This window comes from Nipponia nippon, unplaced genomic scaffold, assembly GCF_047370975.1.
Source record: "Nipponia nippon isolate SJK-2023a ecotype South Korea unplaced genomic scaffold, ASM4737097v1 scaffold_7, whole genome shotgun sequence".
NCBI classification, from domain to species: Eukaryota; Metazoa; Chordata; class Aves; order Pelecaniformes; family Threskiornithidae; genus Nipponia; species Nipponia nippon.
Genome location: NW_028262391.1, coordinates 27,119,291 through 27,137,424, shown reverse-complemented (window position 1 = coordinate 27,137,424; position 18,134 = coordinate 27,119,291). Strand labels below are relative to the sequence as shown.

Genomic DNA, 18,134 nt, shown 5'->3' with positions numbered 1-18,134 from the left:
CTTCCTAGGCAGGTGACTCTCTTCTCCACATCTTGACCCTTATCTCTCTCCAGCTACTCGCACCTATAGCTCAAAGTTTCATTTCCTTTGAAAGACATCAGTCTCCCAGATGTTAGTCATAAACTCAGTGGTTTAGCTTAGACCAAAGGAAGTACTTAACAGCTTATTACTGGAGATAAATGTATTGAAGTTGCGGATGTGACGTCCATGCACACCTAAATGTGCACTATGAACAGCTATGTGGTCACTTACAGATCATTGCAATGTTGCGTGTATTTCCAGCACTGCAATATTGTATGCAGCCTATCCTGAAGGCAAAGTTACACGAGATGATGGAAGTTGAGCAAACAGCCTGCTTCTGGTGAAGTAGAGGTCTTGACCTCACTGCTGCCCCACTTTGCTGCTGCTTACCTTATGCCAATTTGATGTTTGTTGGAGTTCTTTTGGAGCCCAACCAATTTGCTTAATCCAGCAAGAAGATTTTATGTTTCTGCTGGGCTAGTGGGTTGGATTGCCTTGTGGGTGGTTTTGATGAACTCCAGAGTCAGCACAAGGGAGGGGAAGAGACTGAAAGAAGGGGAGCTCGTTCCCCTGCAGAGGCAGTGACCTGGTAGATCAGCTCAGGGCTGTTCACAGAGCTGTGCCCTGTGAGGGGTTGGTGGGGAGGAAGGCCTATTGGTTACATGCAAAGGAAGTTTTGATTTCTTTAGGCAACATGCTAGCATTTAATTCTTACCAGCTCTTGGGCAAACTTCAGTTACGTTTCAAATGTATTTGTTCAACTTCTCCGAACTGTTTTTTCTTCTTCCAAAGTATGTAATCTGATTCTTTCCTTTGTTTGTATTGTTTTTTACCAACTGCTATTTTCTTCCTCCTGATTGTATGTGTCTTAAGTGCCCTTTTCAAGTGGCTTATCCTATTGCCCCCATACAGATTAAGCAAACAGAAAATTCATTAGATTCATCATTTAATGTCCATCTGGTTAGAATTTCTGGCAACATCTAAATGCAAATAAATCAAGCCCATCACTTGTAGCACAGTTTACATCTCAGGAAGTCTGAGTACCTGTAGCATTAAAGATGGACACTTCTGTTTAGAGCCTCACTGCTAAAGAGCTCAGCAAAGAAAACGGGAGGCTATGCCAGCCCAGTTCCAAAAGCTCTCCAGAGCAGACCTTAGTTGAGACAAATGATACAGAAAAGCTTTTTGTTATTCCTGTTCTTTCCTTTAAGGAATCAGGACCTTTACAGTCCCATCCTATTGTTATTTACATCAGTGGGAGGTGTTCCTTGCTAAAAGAGCTGTGAGGCACTCACCTACTTTCTCTCTCCTTACAGCTGTAGATGAGCAGAATGCCCAGACCCAGGAACAAGAGGGCTTCCTCCTTAGTCTCTCAGCCTCTGAAGAGGGCAAGGAGCTGAGGAATGAGGATAAAATCTCCCTGCAGTCATCACACAGCAGCAGCTATGGAGTGTCCAAAGGGAGGAGCCAGCGGAAAGGTACTGCTCCGGGGCTGCCACCATGCAGATCTTGCCTGCAAATTACGATTCTGTTAGTTGTAAAAAGTGAGGGAGGTGTTATGTGCATTACCTTCTAAGTTCTGTTGTTCTCTAATTTTTGAATGATTGCTCTTCAGATGCCAGGTCTTGCACATTTCTATGCTCTAGCCTGTGCATCGTACACCCCACTTTTTGCTACATCTCTGATGGCTGGTCCATGGTCTTATCACATGGAGCCTAGGTTTCAGAAATTTTCTCGCACCTTAGCCAGTAATCTGGGTTCTCTTGGCTTTCAGTGCTTGGACGAGGACGATCTTGAGCATTTTTCATGTCGTCTACCTGATGACATTTCCCTGTAAGCCCCTGCCATCCTTTGCAGATGACAGAGAACGGAAGCCAGTTTGGTTTAATAACTGTGTTATGTGAGTAATTTGTTAGAGATCCCTGATCACTGCAAATATATTTGGAACTTATCTGAGTATTGATTGGGAGCCAAATACCCTGTCTGCTGTGCTGGTGGCACCAGCTTTTTCTCATCTCTGTTTCTAATATTTGCATGTGGCATTTTGGTACCTCCAGTCTGCGAGGTTTTCTGGCTGTACATATGCCACAGCTGTGTCTCTTAATGACTGGTTCTGTCAACTCTTTGTTTTATGGTGGCTAGAGTGTTTTGCTGTTGAGTGATTCCTAACCCAGTCTTGCTGCTTGGGCTGTGCTGCTATGTGCTGGTCTGAATCACAGCGTTATGTTTGTCAATAGCCATGCTTGTGTTGTGTTTTACAGTGTCCAAGTCTCCTTGCGAAAGACTAATAAACAAAGGAAGTTTGTCGCTGGGCAGCTCTGCATCTCTTCCTCCCCAGACAGGAAACCGGGACAACTTGCCAATGCTGAACACAAAAATCCTCTACCCAAGTAAGTGTAACACCCACTGCTTCCCATTGAGGCAACCAACTGGAGTATGGGTGACAGCAGCGCAGGCTGCAGTCTCCACATGAAAACATTAATTTGTCCTGCCTGGTGTCCTTTTGTGCTTGGTCCGCTTGGAGAGAAATCCCTTTGTGGATAACTTTCCACTAGGGCCAAAAAGTGGAGACTTGGAGGGAGCTGTAATAGTTTCCAGTTTGTAGCTGAGACCTAGACACAGATTTTTATTAACATTGTGCAGTGGCAGAATTTACATGCCAATTAGAAAGAGATACTGAGCTCAGAGTAACCTTGAGGAGGCCGATAGGATGCTGCTGAGAGAGGTTTCTGAAGAGTGGCAGCCATAGACTGGGAGCAGCAGTCCCTTCATGTGAAGGCTGAAGTCACTGGAGGTGCACAGACCCAGCAGAATTCCCACCTCCCACATCTTGCGTAGCAACTTCTCCCCATCACCGTGGTGCTGTCCTTCCACCTCTTCCCCCAAATTACTTGTTTGAATTGTTTCTTCTGGGAGCAGGTAATTCCCTTTCTCTCTGACAAAGCTACTGTTTGTGGGTCGCCAGCTAATAATTTAAGAAGCAGGAGGCAGTAATTCTTGAGCAACTTGGAGAATAACTTCAGACCTACTCTCTCTACTTGTTGAAGCAAGGACGTTGCATGTCTCACCCTGGAAAAAAAAAACCCTGCTGCAGTGAATACACTCCTATATCCCATTTCCATGTATCTGTACAACTGTGCTGCTGGCCTTAGGTGATACCATGTCAATCAAAAACCCTGCAGGCAGCCCCAGAAACCCTTCTCCTTATCAAGAGAGCTAAGCCTTCTGGAGTGGAAGAAAGCACTATTGCTATTTGCTTTCCACAGTGAATGACAAGAGTTAATATATTCTGCCCTGTCGTCTTTTCTCTGAGATTGAAGTTACCTGTTTTCTGCTTATTATTAATAACACTCTTCCCGGTGGTCAATTTTCCTACAGATATCCGTGCTGGCATGTCTGGTTCTTTGCCTGGGAGCTCTGTCATCAGTCGATTGTTGATCCATGCTGATCCCTTTAACTCTGAGCCAGAAAATCTGTGAGTATGCCCAGGAGGTTGAAGGGAGGGAGTGGGCATTTCCAAATGGACCTCAGCAGAGAAGGAGATTAGTTTATAGAGCTAAATAATGGACTGCAGCAGCCCAGAGTTACATAAATGAATTCATATCCTAGGTGCCAGTGAGGATCAGCTTATGTAGTTATACATGCAGTGACACATCTGACTCATGGTAGAAGATTTTTAGGTTTTAGGTGAGAATGAAATCTAGATCAGTCTTCTCCCTACGCTCAGAGATGACTCTAGCTTCCAGTTAGTAGAATGTAACCTGTGGGGGAATCACTACCCTTACAGCATGGAGGCCCGAGAAAGGTCATGGGCAGGCTACAACAGTGGAGGCAGTTGGGAAATGTGATGTGAAGACTTTCTCAGGCTGTTTGTGCTAAACTGTTTAACAGTAAAAATCCAATGATAGAAACTTTAAGGTATTTTCATGGGGTTCAGTGCCCCCAAGATGAGTAGCTGACACTTTCAAGCTCATTTGTCAGACTCTCTCTAGGTAACGCCCAAAATATATATTTTTTTTTTCATATATATATATATATAAAATATATATATATATATATATGAAAAAGCAATTAGCATTGCTAATGTTTTGTGAGACCTTTTACACAACAGCAGTGACCAGCAACATAGCTTTTTGTAAAACTATGAGGTGACCAGAAGGGGCATGTGAGATGTATACAAAATGGTATGTGGACTTAGAAATGGGAGTTTTGTTCTTTTGTTTGGCAGTGAATGTTACACAGAGAAGTGTGTCATGAATAATTACTTTGGAATTGGACTGGATGCAAAGATTTCTTTGGACTTCAACAACAAACGTGATGAACACCCAGAGAAATGCAGGTGGGTTTGTCTTTGGCTGACTTTTGGCTACCACCAGAAGTGACTGAAACCACTTTATGTTTCTGTGTGGTTTTGAAGCCGATCATGTACAAGTGTGCTGAATAGGTACATTGTCAATCTTGTCTGCGTAATCCTCCTTCAAGGCTTGAAATCATGATGGAGGCGATTAGCTACTGATTTATTACTGATTCGTTATGCTGTTGTAGCTGGTGGAAGATCTTTGAGTAGCTACGTCGGTGTGGATTTAGTGCATTGGTTCTATTTACTTCATGATCTCACTCAGATTTTTCTCCTGGGCTTGCTATTTAGCTATAAGAGAATCACATCTCAGCTCTAAATGCCACAGAGGCCTTGATCCTGACTTAATATAAACCACAGGTTTGGGCCTTTTGAATACCTGGGCAACTGCAGGATGCTTTGTGTAGCCTGGGATTGGTACATTTGCTATACTTGACCTAATACTGGAAAACGCTGTTGATGTCCTGGTGTACAAGATGGACAAGTTCTGTGCCAGGGGAATCTGTGTGTTACTCAGTCATCCTCAATTTGTACTTAATATTTATTGAAAGGGGAGTAGTTTCCTAGCACAACCAATGACCATTTTGCATGCTTGACCCTTTTGGAAGCAAAGCACCTTTGTGTTTAGGACACAGGAGGTATCATTTCAGTGTGGGTTTTTTTTTCCCCTCTAAGTGAAAAGGTAAATGCTTATGCTAACTTCTTCTCTTTTGATTTCCCCCCTTAGAAGTCGTACTAAAAACATGATGTGGTACGGAGTATTGGGGACCAAGGAGCTACTACACAGAACATATAAAAACCTGGAGCAGAAAGTCTTGCTGGAGGTGAGGAATTAGCATGCCCTCTGTCACTAAAACTGGAATGCCTAATTGCATCTCCTTCAGACACTTGGGCTTTGGCATGGTGATTCTGCTTGGTGACGTTAGGGTGTTTCCCTTGCCTGCCTGATACAATGTACTTGCTGTATCTCACCCTGAGCTAGCTCCAAGTGGTTTTTCCTGGCTCTGGAAGATAACTTGGATTCTCAGCCTGTAAGGGAAGCATCATCCTGCTGGAAAGTATTAGCTGTCCCCAACTCAGTATTCAGCATAGATAAGATTGTTATGTTATATGTGGTATCTCATGTGAACACATCATTTTAGATAGTAGGTGCAGTGGAAAGCTCTTAATTTAACTACACTATAATGTGCATCAAACTGGAAAAGAAATATTCTTGTATGGGTCACATACAGCATAAACGGGTAGCTTGCAGGAGGAGACCCTCATCACAGCAGACTGCATAGGTGTTTTAGAAGTTTTATACCCCTTTCTGGAGGAATAAACCAAGAGGCTTTGACAAGCCTCTCGGGTGTGCCCTGTTCCTCTTTGGGGAAAAGAAGCAACAGTATCTCTCTAAAATCCGTGTCTACCAAAGGAGAGGTGGTTCGTGACATATGAATGGGTATGTTCTACTCTGCTACGCCAAGAATAAACTGGAAGAAACCTGAATTAATTTATTACTAAGCTGTGCAGGCTGTTTTCTGTTCTTAGAGCATGTGCTCTGGCAGGAGGGTCTGTCTCCTGCTGTGCCGAGAGTAATGTTACCTACTTCTCTGTGCAGTGCGATGGGAGGCCAATCCCTTTGCCCAGCCTCCAGGGAATTGCCGTACTTAACATTCCCAGCTACGCAGGAGGCACCAACTTCTGGGGGGGAACCAAGGAAGATGATGTGAGTATTCTCTAAGGCAATCCAGGAAGCATTTTAGTTACTGTTGCTTTTGAAGTCATAACCCCTGAGAATAGCACTTGGAAGAAGAGGGCAAGGGGCCTGTCTGCATGTACTTTCTCTGTCAAGCGGATACAATACTGAAATCCAGTCTTCAGCGGCTTCGTACCCAAGCAGTCTGTAGTGATTCAATAAAAAAAAAAACAAAACAGATGCTGTCCTGGGCATTTGGACTTCCAGGAAGTGCTTTGGATTGACCTTCTCCCCTCAGACAGCCTGAGAAGTAAAGCCCCTTGAAGGCAAAGGGAGTTAGATCCAGTCAGAAACATGGTATTATTGGAGATGAAAAAGTGCCTACTTTCGTAAGAATAGTTATTGCCTTGTGGCCTGCAGCCTTTGTGTTTCAGTTATACTTTAGCTGCTATTGGAAGCACAATGGGAATATCAAGGCTCCTTTTTCTCCCTCCTAGCTCACTGCAAATCTTCACCTTCTAGCCTCGTTAATTTTATACAGATGAAAAAGCACAGTTGAAAGCCGACCCCCAAATCTTCACCAATAGGGGGTAAAGGAAACCTCTCCAACAGAGCTGTATGCCAACTGAATTCTCTCTCCCTTGTATCTGGCTAGACATTTACAGCCCCCTCCTTTGATGACAAGATTTTGGAGGTGGTAGCAGTGTTTGGTAGCATGCAGATGGCAGTGTCACGAGTGATAAACCTACAGCATCACCGGATTGCACAGGTATCAGTTGCTTTTGTGAGATCTTCTTGTCTCTCTCATCTCCAGTTTGTGATGTTTATGCCAGTTTCAGTCATTAAGCCCTCCTTTGTGCTCTCTGTGTCCATGGAAAGAGCATCCACCAGGGCTGAAAATTAGCATGTCCAGGGGCAATTTGGGCATGGAGTTATTTGCTGGTGTTCGTTGTGGTAGGAGTTAGACCAGCAATTCAAATACAGATTTGTAGTCCAAAGACAAAGCAAATGGTCCCTGCCACACAAGGGTGAGGCATGCCCTGCCACCCAGGCGTGTGTGCCTCTGGTAGCACCAAAGTTACAGTACCTGGGGAAGTGCTTTGGAAAGAAAGAAAATGTCTCATGCTTTTGGAAAACCAGCATTTTAGAGCTTCTCTGATGCAATCACTTCTTGCAGTGTCGGACGGTGAAGATAGCAATCCTGGGAGAAGAGGGAGTTCCTGTGCAAGTGGATGGAGAAGCCTGGATCCAGCCTCCAGGTTACATTTGGATTGTCCATAAGAACAGAGCACAGACCCTCACCCGAGACAGAGTAAGAGAAGCCTTGCATACACCATGTAGTACACACATGTTTTGATGTCACATACTCCTGGAGAGCGTGGCAATGGTCACACATGAAAGCTTATCTTTGTGAATGTAAGAAGCATATTTTGCTACGCACCATAAAACTTTTTGGAAAGAACATGAGTAAACTTGAATTCACCACTTGGGAAATCACATAAATAAGGTTGTTTAGGCAAGCTTATTTTGCTTCCTTTTCTAGGTGCCTTGTGACAGCGTTTCTTCACATGCTTGCATGCTGTTTCTCCCACAGGACGCCTGCCTCACTGAGTGCTGGAGATTGTCTAGATTCAGCTGTTCAATATTTTCATTTCCCATTATTGTTCAATATGTGGCTTATACCTCATTGCACAAGAGGTAGAGAGGACGCTCAAGTCCCTAGTGAGCGTGCTGTGTGTGTTGGACCATATGGCTATGATTGTGCCATCCCACTTACTGCCTGCAAACCCAGTTTTGCAGGCATGGAATTGCTGCTGAGGAAGAGGTTCTAGTTTTGCAGAGCAACATTCAGCTTTTGTCTTGTTTGTAGGCTTATCCTTATTTTTCCTGCTGTCCTTTCGATCATTGTTGCATGCTCCTTCCTTCACAGAGCAAATCTGTCCTATGCAGTAGATGAAGTGGGGTCCTCTCTTCACATGTGTGACCCTGTACCTTTTGGTAGCATTTTTCAAATGTGATTTGGGATATTTCGTTTCCTAAACTGAAGGTGGAAGAACTCAAATTGCCTCATGTGGCCTCATCTGGACCACTGAAGAGTCATCAGCAAGGTTGAGATCAGCAGATAGCTTGCACTGAGCTGGTAGAGCCTGGTTTTGTCCTGTATGAGGAGCAGTAGGGGAAGGGAATGCTTTACCACAGGGCTTCACAGGTATTTGCAGATGCAAGAGAATGGTGTGTCCCCAGAACCTTGGATTGTCCCCAGAGGCAATTATGTTCTAGTGGACATTGGCTTTACTGCTCCATCCATCTCCTCTCTCTACCTGTAGTCCTGTGCTCCTTACCTCGTCTGTACTCATCTTGTTTGACTTCCCAGGCCCAGGATCCATGACTACCATTTTCTTCCCCTTTCCTATCCACCCATCACACTCAATCTCCTTTCCTTTTCTGGCTCCCCAAATGCTGATTTTTTTTTTTTCCCATGAAAACTTCACACCCCTGCTTGTTCCTCATCTTCTTTGAATTATTCTTCCTATTTCAGTTTTCCCTCCCATAGTCCCTTCTCTTATATAACCTTCTCTCTTGCCATTTCTTGTGCTCATTGATCCATCTCTCCTTGCCCTGAGGCTCTGTGTTTCAGTTTTCATTCTCACCATATCCAGTTTTGATCCTTCTGCATTGGATCTGTTTTACTTCTTCCTGTACTGCTAGCTGATGCCAACAGGAATACCAGTATGGGTGCAAGTGGCCAGGTCCTAGCTCTGAGTTCAGCTGCTTGTCCTGCCAATTACTGGGGAAGCCCACTTTGCTTCCAAATAAGGAGGAGCCTTGAACATTTTTAATTTCCAGCTCCGAGATGTCACTTGAAGAGGTGTGCAGTAATGCTGAAGTGTAGAGGCGATAAAGCTACTCAGAGAAAAGGCTGCCACCAGTAGGGAAATGGTGGATTTTGCTAGTCTGGCCTTAAGAATTGGCCTAGAAATTTTGATTAGAACTAGGCTTAAGCAAAAATTAAGCCAAGACAAACACGTGGTGAGGAAAACTTCAGCCCAGACAGCTAGTTAGCAAAGTTATAAGCAGCTGAACAACTGGGTCCTGCAATGAAAAGCATCTATACCAGATTTACATGTTTTACAGGCATAGGCACAGCCATTTTTTTTTATATGAGCTTTATAAGGTATCTTATAGTTTGTTTGCTGTGTTTTTAGGCATTTGAGAGCACCCTGAAGTCCTGGGAGGACAAACAGAAATGTGAGTTGTCCCGACCCTCCTCTTTCTCTCTGCAACCAGAAATCATGTCCGAAGAAGAATCCACCCAGATCAACCAGTTTGGTCAAGCTGCAGGTGCTCTGATCCACAGGTGGGACACAATTTGCTTTTGGTGAATAGAGCGCTCCTTTGGTGCCTGAAATTCTTGTCCTACTCCCTGTTCCTGGAGATGTTTCTGTTCACTCTTATCTCCTGCAGTGCTGGTCCATGTCACTGGGGGTAACACTGTTCATTATGCACTGTCCCAGCTGCACGAGGACTGAAGTCGAGTAAACTTTCCTAGGTCATTCTGAACAAAAAGTGTTACTTTCATGAGCAAACATGAATCCTTTAATCCTGAAAGAACCCGTTACCTTTGAATATCAATGATTTTTATCAGAAATGAAACAAAGGCCTCTCTAGGGGCTCAGATGACAAGTTGGGTTCTTACAACCCTGATGCCCAGCAGAGATTTCTAGAAGAAGTCACTGTATGCTCACCTGCTCATCCTTGACTCGGATATTCAGCTTCTTGGTCTGGGCCTCTGAGAGAAGATTCCCAGAGTCACATCAGAGAAGAGTTAATTAAACTGCCATATGTGCAGATGCCTTTCACATCACTATGGCCGTACTAAAACATCTAGGTTGTATTTCAAACTGATCCCTACTTGTGTACAGAATTGAATATGCACCTGGAGTTGTGCATGTGAAATCTGCCTTGCTTTGCCTATGCATGCTCACTATAGCAGGGAGAATTGCCCTGCTTTGCCAGAGGCTGTGCCCCTCCCATGCTTTATCCCTGCTCTTGTCAGATGGGTATTAAAAGCAGATACCCAGTCAAAAAGGATCTGCTGCTTTGAGCACATGCTGATGCAATCTGTAATTCTCTCTTTAGCATTCGGGAAATAGCCCAATCCTATCAGGACATGGAACAGGAGCTTGCCCATGCTGTCAATGCCAGCTCCAAGTCTATGGACAAAGTCTACGCTAAATCCAAGTCTACAGAGGTACTTCAGTCACTTGGCATCTCCCATTTTGTCCTTGTTCCATAGCTCTTGGTTTTCCTTTCTGATTGACCAAAAGTAAGCCTTGCTTGTCTAAGGCATCTTCCTTTTGACTGCTCAGACCTCTGCATTTCCAGGCTTAATTTGCGCATGAATTGCTTCCCTGCAGGGTCTGAACTGCAGCCTTGTTGTAGAGATGGTGAATAATGTCAAAGCCCTGCATAATGAGACAGAGCTGCTGCTGGCGGGCAAGATGGCACTGGTAAGAAGCACAAAGCAGGAGTAAAGCAGCCTCTCACTTTCTCTCCTCTTCTACAGTTGCCTTGGCAAGCAACATTTTGCTGGTCTTGGTCTTCTTTGTCTTTGTAACAAGTCAGTTTAAATGTTATCATCAAGGAATTAGGATGGTGTTGCTACATAGGCATGATGAGCAGTCAAGCTAGCTTGTGTGGAGTTTGGAGCTCAGAAAAGATGAAAATCATTAACTTGGTAATGTCTGGGCAGAGTGCCTGCTGTGCACTTCCTTTTAAAAGGAGAAACTGCTTTGTTAGCTAGGAATTTCAAGGCAAGGGCCTGACTGTATGTTATACCATATGGCTTTTAACTCTGCTTTGCTTCCATTTCTGATCCAGCAATTAGATCCTCCACAGAAGGAGCAACTCCAAGCAGCCCTGGCAGACATGGACCTCCAGCTGAGGAAACTAGCAGACATCCCCTGGCTGTGGCAGCTTATGGAGCCCTGCGATGAGGAGGTGAGGAGGACCAAGGCTATATTTCCCTAGCTATTCTCTTTTTCACTAGTTGGCTGTGAGTGTTTGACTTCCTGTGAATATACGACTGATGTGAGAAAAAATCATTAAGAAGGAAACTTGACTCCCTAGGGCTAAAGAAAGTAATTTCCTGCTAAGGTCCCTTGCCTGACATGGGATCAACTTTCTCTGTTCCCTTTCCTGTCTTGATCAGAATGAGTTTCGAATTTTTTTTTCCTCTTTTACAAGGTCATGGAGCTAGGCTTGACAGTACTTGTTGCTCTTGGTCCTTTCCAGTCAATTTATGACTGTTTGCCTGATTTTCCCTTTTTGTTCCTACAGAACCAGATGCTGGATTATTCTAAACGCAGCCGCAGTGGCAAATTCCGGCTGGTGACTAAGTTTAAAAAGGAGAAGAACAACAAAAATAAGGAGACTCATAGTAGCATGGGATTGCCGGGTACCTAGTCTGCTCATTCATTGTGTCTCTTTGTCACATCAGTGTGGTCACACCGCTATCTGTTCTCTGTCTGTTTCCTGTCATGTTCTCTCCTTCTTCTATTTCAAGTGCATCTGCCTTTTCTTGGAGGTCTAGTCTGTCACGTGGCAAAGTAGCTTATTGCTTCATTCTAAGTCATGATCCCCCAGTACCATGCAAATATCCCTGAGCAGAAACAGGAGGTGCCCTCTGAAGAATTCTGCCTACATCCAGACATTTTTAGGGGTATTTTAGGGGGTGCTTAGTGAAGTGAATTTGAGGATTTTGGCATTTTAGGTATCAAAACGACTGTGGAGCCCAAGTCCGCATAACTCCAGTCTTTTCACTGCTGATTCTCTGTGATATGGTTAATGATGTTTTTCTCATTGATTCACCCTCAGGCTTTAATCAAGTTTCATGTCTAATTGGCTGGGGATCAGCATCACCACAGGTGCACCCTGACCGTTAATCCTACTGGTCAGTAGATAAAAACTGGCCATGAATCAACAAATTGCCATTCAAGACACTTTCTCTCCAGTTGGGTTAGTTGATTTTTGGTTTATACTCTCCTTATGAAGACTTTCTTCTAAAATTCAGAAGTACTACCTGTTCTGTGGGCTCCGGGGTCCTGTCCTCTGCCATGGAGTTGTGGGTACAGTCTCCTTCTGTCTGACAGGCTGGTGCTCATTCATTGCCTCCCAGAACTTGGGAACTTTATTATTCTCTTATTTAGAGGCTGTGCAAGAAGGTGGAAGTCTAAACTCTTCTTCTGTCCCTCAGACTTGTGGGAGAGAGGTTGCCATTTTGTTTACTGAGCACAAGTGCTTGTACATAATAGCAAATTAATCTGTGCTTGATTCTTCATGATATATTTTATGAATCTATTGTTTTGTAAGCAGAGAAATATCAATAAATTTTTACTCTTCTTAAACATGGGGGTAAACTTTAAAAAGCATAGCCAATCCCATCAAAACAACCATGCACTTCCTCCTGGCTTTACTGAAGCTAGCCTCTGCTTAAGAGAACACCTCATACCTTTCTCTGCCCTACCTCCCTTGTTTGAGACTGTAGGTCATGCTACCAGTCCTTGCCTTCCCCTTGGTTTGAGGCTGTGGTACTGCTTGCCCTTCGTCTCTGGCACTGAGTGCTGATGGTGTCCTCATCTCTCACTGTCTTCCGGGATTCTGGGTACTCAATCCACTCCTGCTTTTCCATCTCTAACAGTTCACCTCTGGGGAACGGAGGAGGTTGCGGCCTGGCTTGAGCATCTCAGTCTTTGTGAGTATAAGGATATCTTCATCCGGCATGACGTCCGGGGCTCTGAGCTCCTGCACCTCGAACGGAGGGACCTCAAGGTACTTTCATGATTGGCTCAGGGGAAATAGCCAGCTGCATCTGCATGACCTTCTGTGCTGAATGTGCTTGGAAGTGGTCTGCCGGCTATTCATTCCACGTGCCTTGGCAAGATGAACGGGTTCATTGCAGCCTTGTTTTATTTTCTCACCATTTCAGGTCACCTGATTTTTAGTAGCAGGGAGGTAGAACAGCTAGTTGAGGGACCAGCTGTCCAATTCTGCCACAGCTTCCTGGAGATGTGATACAGTCCAGCACACAGATTGCGGATAGTGTTCTTGAGAGTCTCTGATTTTAATGATGGAATGGAAGTTTTCAACTTCTCAGCTCCCATACCATCTTTGCAGAACATGCTGTGATTGGGAAAATTTGGTTCTTATGTTGTAGTCACTGGACAAATAGATCATCGCGCTTCTTTGTTTCAAGAAAAAAAATCATCGTCGTCTTCGATGAGGCTGCTGGATGGAGAGAATCTTTTTAAATAGCGCTTAGTAACCACACTGCACAACTTTGCATCTCCTCACCAGGAGGTGCTTTCTCTACAGAGAAAAATTGAAAGTGGTGGTTCTTTGCATGTGCAAGAGACTTGTGTCATTGTTCTGGTCACTTGCATATAACAGAAAAATACTTTGTTGTAAAGTAGTGCATGGCATTTGTTGAGCGCCCCTTGGATCTTCATTTGTGATTTTGACCATCTTCCTCTTCTGAGGTTTGCTGTGATCTGTGTAGCTAATTCCTCTGCATGCCATCCAGCTACAGCCTGTGTTTTGTTGCATGGTACCCAAGTGTTCACACGTTTATTTGACGTGACCAGTGACGGGTTGGTTCTTCCTGCATGTTTTGGCTACTAGCTTAGGTCCTTGAGATCTGTATGCTCTTTCTGTTCTCTTGCTTTGGCCTTTGAGTCAAAGCAATTTGCATTTCTGGCTAATGGTCTGCAGTTGCTTCTCTCCATTGCTCTGGGCCTGCTCTGTGTTCAGTACCCTGTCATGCTCTGGTAGCTTTTTGACACGTGGTTTGGTGTTCAGTATATGGCCATCAGGTTTGTAAACTTTCTGGTTGGTTTCCTCCTCTCTTTGTAACTGGCTGACTAGTTTGTAACCATTGCTTGGCCACCTGGAATTCCGCCCCCCCCCCCCCCTTTCTCCTAAGGTAAGGTATTCTCTTTTCTTCCAGGACCTGGGTGTGACCAAAGTGGGTCACATGAAGAGGATACTGCATGGGATCAAGGAGCTGAGCCGGAGTACTCCTGCCAGCGAGGTTTAGCCTCTGTTTTCACAGCCTGTGTCTACCATTCCCCCTAACTGCACAGTAGTCACCTCACAGAGCAGATGTGCTCATGACTGTCTCTACTGAACAGCCAAACTAGCTGTTCAGAGCTCTTATCAACCAAGCATGGTGCTACCTTTTTTCCTGTGGGGTACGGCTGCATCCAGTTGAGAGGCACCTTAGCTGCAGTCAGGCAGAGCCTCCTGGAAGAAAACTCACTTGCTGTTTGAAGAACCATGTCCTCCGACATGGGAAGTTCCCGTTCCAGTGACAGTGCAGGACTCCTGAGAATTGCAACACAGCTACCTTTACTGGATAACTTCATCACAGTAGAATTATTCAGGGCAAAAGATATATTGGCCAGTCATAGTTTAGGAGCATTTGACAGTCTTTTCAGACCCAAACGTTTCCTGCTCATCTGTGTGTCACACCTGTATTTTTAGAGCATTTAAGTGGGACAAAGCTTGTCCTTGTGTCTTACTAATCCCTTTTTAATGCAACCTGTAGTTGCATGTGATTTGCATCAGAAATTCGAAGCCAGTACAGACCTCTTGCCAATGAATACCCAGTGATTCTCACTCAGTTATGCCTTGCAACAAACAATGCATGTGGTTCAAACAGCAGTTCGCACCAGCTTGTGGGGTCTTCCGCAGGGCCTGGCTCTCCTCTTCCAGCCAGTGGCAATGGTACAACCTTTAGGTTTTCAGGCATCACAAACAATTGTTCAGAAATTCCTGGCAGTAAGAAAAGACAAAATTCTGGAGAGCCAGAAGATTACAGGAGATCAGCTCTGACATTCCCCCTTCTGAATTCATCTTCAGGAGACCAGATGAAAGGGAGAGGAATGCTAACTAGCTGTTTGGGCTGTACGAGAAATGTAATGTAATGGAATGAGATATGGAACAATTTGCTCCGTCTTGGTGAGGGGAGCAGCATGACTGGCAACAGCCAGGAGCGGCTTCCTGCCCATTCAGTGCCACAGACAACAGAGCTGTTTCTTTACTTCAACTTGCAGTGCAGAAAACTATTTCTGTCACAAAAGATATGATTTATCTGTAGTACTTGCATCTTTTCACCTGTCTTGGTTCTAGTGGCTTTTCCACCTTGCTTCTCTCTCTTGCTGCCTTGCTCCTTCACTCCAAGATGGATACCAAAAGATTAGGGTGGCTCAGTCCTCCTGGGTTGTACCCATAGGAGAGATGTCGTGTGCTGTCAAGCATCAAGGCTTCTGTAAGAGCACTGAGGGAAGGAGGATTGTTACTGAGCAGATGAGCATCGTAATGAAAACTGGAGTATGTTGGTAAATTGCCTTTGGTACCACCAGCAGTGGAGCATGGAAAAATTAGTGCCTCTGAATCAGAGTTCCTAGATGGCCTTCAAATTTCCACTGTATTGCCTGACCCCAATCGGGTGACTGTTAAAGCCCGAAGACCGGCATGCATAGCTATGTTGCCATGTTTATCACTGCAAAGGGAGTTCGGGAACATTCAGTGCTGTAAAGCTGAAGAGACAGCAGGAATTTTTAATTACGTTGTGGTTTTGTATGTTGTTTGGTTTTGTTTTTTTTTTTTTATTAAAGAGTGGCACCTGGCTGGCTATGGCTGCAGACAGTAAAATGGCCACATACACAATGGCATAAAAGATCATTTCCTGAGGACATCGTTGTTCTTTGTTATTTGTAAGGATTTTATCTAACTGACATCAGCTCTCTAGTCTAACAACAATCAGTCAAGTTATTTTGTGTAAAGACTTGTCACCTTGAAAAGATTATGGGCTGATTCATGCTGGGCAAGCTCCATTGCATTCCTTAAGATTTCACCAAGTATTATTCTGACTCTCCCTATCTGTTTTTAACTAGTTGTCATTCACCCACATGTCTCCACTCAGCCTAGTGAGTGACAGGGTTTGCTCATGAGAAGTTAACAGACAACTAAATGTGCTTAATCCAGCTAGTAAAATTTCTGGTATAAATGCTGTGGGGGCTGAGCAAGAAATATAGAAATATGTTCAGCTTTGCCCTGAATTTGTTTCTCCTATCTATACATTGGTAAGTGCTTCCATAGCCATATTTTTTACTTTATCAGTACAGCCCCTCCTCCCCCCCCCCGCCCCTTGAATTCCTGAGGTATCAAACAAGTAAGAATTGTAGACATACTGTATTTTCCCACTTGCTTGTTGAGGCACAGAGCAGCATCTGCATGAGAGTGAGGAGAAACCTCCACTAAGGAGATGCAGCCATCCTCGCTGGTGACAGTAAGGTGCAGCCCACTGCCTGTCCCCAGGAGTGTGCGTGGTTAGGACGTTCATGTGCCTGCCCAGGAAAGCACAGCAGGGAGCACAAGGCAGGTGGTAACTCTGGACAAGAGGTGAGATCTGTGTTTGTTCCTGAATGTGGTGAAGGAGCTGTTCTTGCTGTGAAGTTTCTCCAGGCAACCTCATGGTTAAAGGTGCATAAACAATATGCACTTGCCTTGCTTGCATAATTCCTGGGGGATTAAATGCTTGCCTCAATAGAAACAGCTCTCCTCTACTCTTCCTGCTCAGAGTAACAGGGGAATCCGAAGAGTTTATAGATTCAGGCATGTTCCTTAATTCTTGCCATATCTGTAGAGGCCTGATGGCCATTAGCCATCTGCTATGAGTGATGATGCCTGCGCAGACATCTTCATTTCTTTTAGTTTTATGATCTGTCGTGTTGATGGGTTCAGATCCTTTTTGTGTATGTGCACATTTTATCAAAGGGTTCATAGCCAGTATATTCCTGTCTATTGCTTACCAGAGGCAGTAGGGAGTTCTACCTTCTTTTAAGAGCTAGACAATGGGATCCACGTTTAGCCTGCGTGCCTTTGAATATGTATTAAGGTTTATATCTAACAAAAGGGTTGTAGCTCTATGTGTCTCACTGGGAATAATGCAGATTTCTGTTGCAGAGATTTTGTTAATAGATGAGGGCAATTTGTGTCAAATGTCAGTGAGAGCTATCTGCAAAGTAGGGAGCCACTTCTGGCTACATTATTCTAAGTTCCTCTTCTGGCATCTGATAATTTTTTGTGGGAGAGAAACTCAGGAAAGACAATTAGACAGTAAAAAAATCTGCTGCTTTGTCAAAAAAGAGACTCTCCTGCAGTCTCAGGTAAAACACCACCTTGAGAGAAGCTAGAACTGCACATATCACACATATGTTTAGTCTCTTAAAAAATGCTACTTATGTGAAAGCTATGCGGCACCTTCTGCTTATCATCCCTCACCCTTGTCAGTGATGCTGGGGCAGTGTCTGCAGTGAGCTAGGCATACGGTTTCTTCTGCTAGGAAGAGGTTTCAGTAAGTTATCTCACATTCTGGCACTGCCCTGGATATTTAACTTCAACGGCAGATTCTGGGGAATAACGTACCCTGTGTTATGTTTCGGTTCAGTGGGAGTGCATGCAATGGAGACCTGAGGGAGGTTTGGCCTGTGAAGCAGCTATCAGCAGCATCCTGCTCTGGGCTACCTTCAGGAGGGCTGTTAGTGCTAATGCAGTCTTTCTGGTTTCGCTTGTGGGATCTTAGTGCTGAGAGCGCCCATCCCCAGCTGCAGCAGGAGCTGGCTCTTTGCAGCAGAGGGGAGGTGTGCTACTTGGTGCCCAGAGGTGCCGGCCTGGCTGGTCTGCACAAGAGCCGGGCACCCAGGAGCCTCCAGCTCTGCCAAGGCCTTCAGTGCCAGTCCTGGGAATGTTTCTGCGCCCAAATCGTATGGAAAGCTTTGTTCATTGTTTTAGTATTATTTAAAAATGTGCATACTATCTATGTGATTTTAAAAAAGACTGTTTACACGAAATATTTTGTATCTTAAGATGTGTGTACTGTAAAAAGAGAAAAAAAAGGAAAGGATGAAAAATGATGTTTTTCTACAACTGTCAGCAGTGACTGCATGTCTATATCATTGTCCACCAACCATTGTTCCTCAGGGGTCTCCCCGCCATTCCTGTGATCCTGTCAAA

The 18,134-nt window shown here is 44.5% G+C and overlaps 1 protein-coding gene across 12 annotated transcripts in view; it reads left to right on the top strand.

Annotated features, from left to right (window-relative positions):
* Positions 1 to 15,809, top strand: part of DGKD (diacylglycerol kinase delta) — a 58,174-nt gene extending 42,365 nt beyond the window's left edge. For 8 of the 12 annotated variants that reach the window (XM_087739336.1, XM_087739338.1, XM_087739342.1 and 5 more), the window contains 15 exons: positions 1,338 to 1,499; positions 2,283 to 2,411; positions 3,400 to 3,496; positions 4,250 to 4,360; positions 5,106 to 5,202; positions 5,979 to 6,086; positions 6,712 to 6,825; positions 7,234 to 7,368; positions 9,263 to 9,414; positions 10,197 to 10,308; positions 10,475 to 10,567; positions 10,938 to 11,057; positions 11,397 to 11,514; positions 12,757 to 12,887; positions 14,062 to 15,809. In XM_087739336.1, the coding sequence (XP_087595462.1) occupies positions 1,338 to 1,499; positions 2,283 to 2,411; positions 3,400 to 3,496; positions 4,250 to 4,360; positions 5,106 to 5,202; positions 5,979 to 6,086; positions 6,712 to 6,825; positions 7,234 to 7,368; positions 9,263 to 9,414; positions 10,197 to 10,308; positions 10,475 to 10,567; positions 10,938 to 11,057; positions 11,397 to 11,514; positions 12,757 to 12,887; positions 14,062 to 14,151 (1,769 nt within the window). In that variant the 3' untranslated portion in view covers positions 14,152 to 15,809. Of the gene's footprint in view, positions 1 to 1,337; positions 1,500 to 2,282; positions 2,412 to 3,399; positions 3,497 to 4,249; positions 4,361 to 5,105; positions 5,203 to 5,978; positions 6,087 to 6,711; positions 6,826 to 7,233; positions 7,369 to 9,262; positions 9,415 to 10,196; positions 10,309 to 10,474; positions 10,568 to 10,937; positions 11,058 to 11,396; positions 11,515 to 11,933; positions 12,075 to 12,756; positions 12,888 to 14,061 lie in introns of those variants that run through there. The other 4 variants (XR_015700458.1, XM_087739337.1, XM_087739347.1 and 1 more) reach the window with 4 other exon arrangements.
* The last annotated feature ends 2,325 nt before the right edge of the window (positions 15,810 to 18,134 follow it).